Below are 4,587 nucleotides of genomic sequence, written 5' to 3'. Positions count from 1 at the left end.
ATGATTATCTGTAACTCCAAGGGCAACCATATAATATATTTACTTAAGGAAACCATGAATGTGATCAATAAACGTGGTACGAATAGGATCACGCAAAACTTTAATTATCAGCTCATAGACAGATAAACAAGCAAAGGATAAGGTAGATACCTAATTAGATTTGCAATTGATGGTATAAGATTCGTTTATAACGTTCAATTATAAGGTCGTATCCAGTGCACAAGGCTCCCGCTTTACGCAGGGTCAGGGAGAGGTGAATGTCGGCTAGCCTTTCCCCCATTTATGGAGAGGCTGCTCCCAAGTCTCGAACCCGAGACCTACCGCTCATGGGCGAAGGCACTTGCCATCGCACCAAATAGAAACTTTAAAATCCCAAATAGAAAAGTTTAACCTTTGATCATACAAAAGATTGTTGCAACCCTAAAATTTTCACAATTTAACTATCAAAATAAACAAAGCTTCCGCAGTTACAGGCAAGTTTGGTTAATGACGAAGAGTTAATTGTACATACCTCGAAAGTTACTCAGCACCCACTGCTTCATCTCAGCTTTATCTATACAAATACGCTTCAGGCCAGGCCATTTAAATTGAAACCGAACAAACATGTAGCTTAATTTGTTCACTTACAAAATATTCACGATATCCTGCAGCTAGCCTTTCCGAGAAACAACAAAATCATGTACAACAAGACAATTACATCCTCCTCGTCTCCATGCCCGAACAAAATATATATAACATGAGCATAACAAGAGGTAATGAACGACTTGATGTACAAAAGCGTTCAAGGCTAAAACTAAGCCAATCAAGCAGCAACCCCATTCATACAGGATAAACTAATTATGACCACTTATTTTTAATACGGTCTAGTAATCTGGACTCCTCCCCCTCGGAAATATGCGGATTAAGATTGCAAAGGTTATTGACAAACTTAACTCCATCATCCCGTCGGTTGTGCTTACAGTACCAATCCACGATGGAGTTGTATGTGTTCTGATTTGGTTTGCAGCCATTCTTAATCATGTAGCGGACCACATCAATAGCTTCCTCAAACAATGAATCAGCTGCATAACTTGCCACAAAGGTGTTGTAAGTGATCACATCTGGAGAAATCCCAGCGTCCCTCATTTCTGAGAATATCCGCGAAGCCTCTCTCATACGACCGTTTCTACAATAGGCAAAAATGACAGTGTTGTACGAAATTATATCAGGCTTTATTCCCTTCTCCATTATCTCCCTTAGAAACTGTTCTGATTTCTCGAAATCTTCTGAACGACTGTACATATACATCAAACTATTGTAAGTTGTCAAGCTAGGAGTATATCCCATCTCATTCATAAATTTCAAAATCTCACTTGTCTTCGAAAACATCTGCCTCCGACCATATATTGATAGCATCGCATTCAAGGTAGTTATGTCAGGTGAAAACCCTTTTCTTCTCAGTTCCAAGAAGGCATGTTCTGTTTCCATCAAGAGGTCACTCTTACTAAAAACGAGAACAAGTGTCTTCAAGAGAACAACGTGGGGTTCAATTACACCAGAGTATATTTCTTCAGCAAGAATATGCATGCGCTCATTTTCCTTGCCATTGGCATAAGCATGGAGCAGAGAACTATATGTGAGCTCATTGGGTTTGCAGTGACCATTCTGCATTTCGGCAAGTATTTTCTCAGACTGTTGCCAAAGGCCACCTCGAGCCAGTGCTGCCAAAACAGCATTATAGGAGGAGAGGTCTGGAGTAACACCAGCTTCCAGCATTCTTTTATACACAGCCATAGCTTGGTCGAAAGAACCACACCGGCTGTATGCACTTATTAGAGTGTTGAAAGTATCCCTCTCGGGTACAAACCCTGCTCTCTTCATCTCCCTGAACACTCCCGAAACTTCCGAGTCCATCCCATTTTGGCCAAACACAGCCAAAAGTGTGTTCCAAGTAACTATGTCGGGGGTGCACTTACATATCTTAATCTCTTCAAAAACTTTCATCATCTCAGCAAAATTTCCCCTGTTACCATGCATCTTAATAAGGGCGTTAAAGGTACAAATGTTTGGTTTGCAACCAAAACTTTTCATCTCCTCAAAAACCCTCATTGCCGGCTCATCCTTCCCAGCCTTCTCATATCCTGACAAAAGGGTGGTGTAAGTAAAAACATCGGGTTTAATCCCTTTCTCCACCATCTGGGTTTTCAAGGCTGTTGCCTCCTCCAGCAAACCATCTCTTGCATAAGCCGATATCAACGAATTGTAAGACACAATGCTGGGAGAAAACCCATTAAACTCCATGTCCTTCAATACCTCCATTGCTTCCTTTGTCCGCCTAGACTTCCCATATACATCCAACAATGCATTATACGTAACCTTATCAGGCACAAACCCAGCTGTTTTCATCTCCTGAAAAACCTCAGCAGCCTCCACATACAAAGACCCGCGCCTACAACAAGTAATAAGCGTATTATATGTATAAGAATCTGGGGTAATCCCGGCACTCTTCATACCCTCCACAAGAGCTCTAATCTTGTGCCAAGGCATACCCATTTTTCCATACACGTTCAAAATCACATTGTAAGTTATCAAAGTCGGCCTACACCCCTCTTCCTCCATTTTCTTAAAAACTGAAACCGCCTCCCGATACCTCCCATTACTAGCACAAGCAGTAATCAAAGAAGTATAAGCATAAACATCAAGAGCGAAACCTTCCTTGTGCAAATTCTGAAACAACGAAGTTGCATTTGAAACCCGACCCACTTTCCCCAGAATACTAATAATCACAGCAACAACAGAGCCACTCAAAACCGAATCACAATCCTCACGTTTCTTAAACCACTCGAAAACACTAATCGCCAAGTCAAATTTCTTGTGAAAGCTTAAACCTTTAACAATACCCAGTAAATCCAAAGCAAGAGAGTCCAAGCTAGAACCAAATTCATCCCTATGCATTTCAACTAAACCAACAAGTTTCTCACCTAATTCGGAGGAATCGAATTGTGGGTCGAGAAAGGAGTGGAGGATATGCTGACCTTGGGAGGAGAGACGGTGGTGGGACCAGGGCTTGCCGCGGTTGGAGTCGCGTGACCTGCCGATGCGAGTGCGAGCTCTGGGGAGGGTGGAAGGGGAAGAGGGGTTTTGGGTTTGTGGGGTGGAGGGGTTTGGGTGGAGGAGGAGCTCTTGGAGGAGAGGGGTCATGGGAGGCGGTGGGGGAGTGGCTGGGTTTTGGGGTTGGTGGTGGGTTTGGAAGAAGGGTCTGGAGGAGGGAGGTGGGTTGGGAAGGAGAAGAGGGAGAGCTATTTGCTCTGCCATTGGAGATAGAGTGAGAAAGTTTTGGGTTTAGTGGCTGGGTTTTGGTGTGAGACTCGGGTAAATTTTGTTACTCTTGGCTTCGGCTTTGGCCTTGGACAAAAGATTATCTTCGAGGGAAATTGTGATATTTGCGTTTTCTTCCACCAAACAAAGTTCGTTTTCCGTTTTTGGACATGAATTCGAGTTTGGAGGTGGGACCCCGACAAATTGAAGAGAAATAGTTCAATTATAAAGAAATTTATGTTATTTATGTATGTAGATAATATTAATTAATCTAGAGTTTTTATCGTTAATAGTCCCTAAGATTGAAACTCATCATTTTATTCTCTAACTTTCAAAATCAATTAGTGTCGTATCTGACTTTCATTACTGCACATCAGTTTGGTCATTCTGTTTAGATTTCGTCATCTATTCTGTTAGTTTGTATGTGGCTTCCACAAATCCAATAAAATGGTAACACGTGAATTACACAAAATAAGGTTTTTTTTATTGTAAATGGTCTCTAACATTCATCCAACTCCTCATATTGGCCCATGAGTTTCAAAAATCGATAAATTTGGTCCATATGTTTTACCACACATCAGTTTAGTCATTCTGTTAAAGTTTTATCAATATTTTTTGTTAGTGTGTTGATGTGGTCTCACTAATCCAATCATATGATGTAACGTGGATTAACTATAAGAAATTTTTTTTTTTAGATTTAAAACTAAAAGTAAAATAAGAAACTAAAAGCTAAAATAAAAAAAGACATCATCATCTTCATCTTGGTATGCCCAACAAGAATAGTAAGGCAACATGATACCACTAAAACACCTGGTCTCCCTGATCTCACTCATCATTTGCTCTAGTGAGTTATAATCTTATCAAATTTGAATTAAATTTGAATTAAATTTTATCGAAATTACATTGAATTTTTTTTTTTTTCCAATTGGGGTTGTGGGATGCGAGAGAAATGCCAGTACAAAATACTCGTCGATTGGTTCACTCTTAAAAAAACAATAGTTTCCTATAGTTAATCTACATGGAGTCATATGATTGGATTAGTGGGACCACATCATCACACTAACAAAAAATATTGACGAATTTTTAACGGAATGGCAATTGATGTGAGATAGTGAAAGTCAGAGACCAAATATATCGATTTTTGAAACTCATAGACCAAAATGAAGATCTGGATCAATGTCAGAGACCATTTGTTATAAAAACCCTTATTTTATGTAATCCACGTGTCATCATTTTATTGGATTTGTAGGTCCCACGTACAAACAGTTGATGAAATTTAAACCGAATGGC

General features: G+C 40.0%; 1 protein-coding gene across 1 annotated transcript; it reads right to left on the bottom strand.

Moving 5' to 3' along the window:
- Window positions 1–409: 409 nt before the first annotated feature.
- LOC126623925 (pentatricopeptide repeat-containing protein At5g02860) lies at window positions 410–3,387 on the bottom strand. The gene has a single exon (XM_050292901.1). The coding sequence runs from the start codon at window positions 3,292–3,294 to the stop codon at window positions 838–840; it is 2,457 nt and encodes an 818-aa protein (XP_050148858.1). The 5' UTR covers window positions 3,295–3,387; the 3' UTR covers window positions 410–837.
- Between the last annotated feature and the right edge of the window lie 1,200 nt (window positions 3,388–4,587).

Source organism: Malus sylvestris, chromosome 5 (genome assembly GCF_916048215.2).
Source record: "Malus sylvestris chromosome 5, drMalSylv7.2, whole genome shotgun sequence".
Classification (NCBI taxonomy): Eukaryota; Viridiplantae; Streptophyta; class Magnoliopsida; order Rosales; family Rosaceae; genus Malus; species Malus sylvestris.
The sequence above is the reverse complement of the archived record's forward strand: the minus strand, read 5'-3'. Positions and strand labels throughout refer to the sequence as shown.

Coding starts and splice junctions, on each gene's coding strand:
- LOC126623925 (XM_050292901.1), bottom strand. CDS start 3,294: ATGGCAGAGCAAATAGCTCTCCCTCTTCTCCTTCCCAACCCACCTCCC.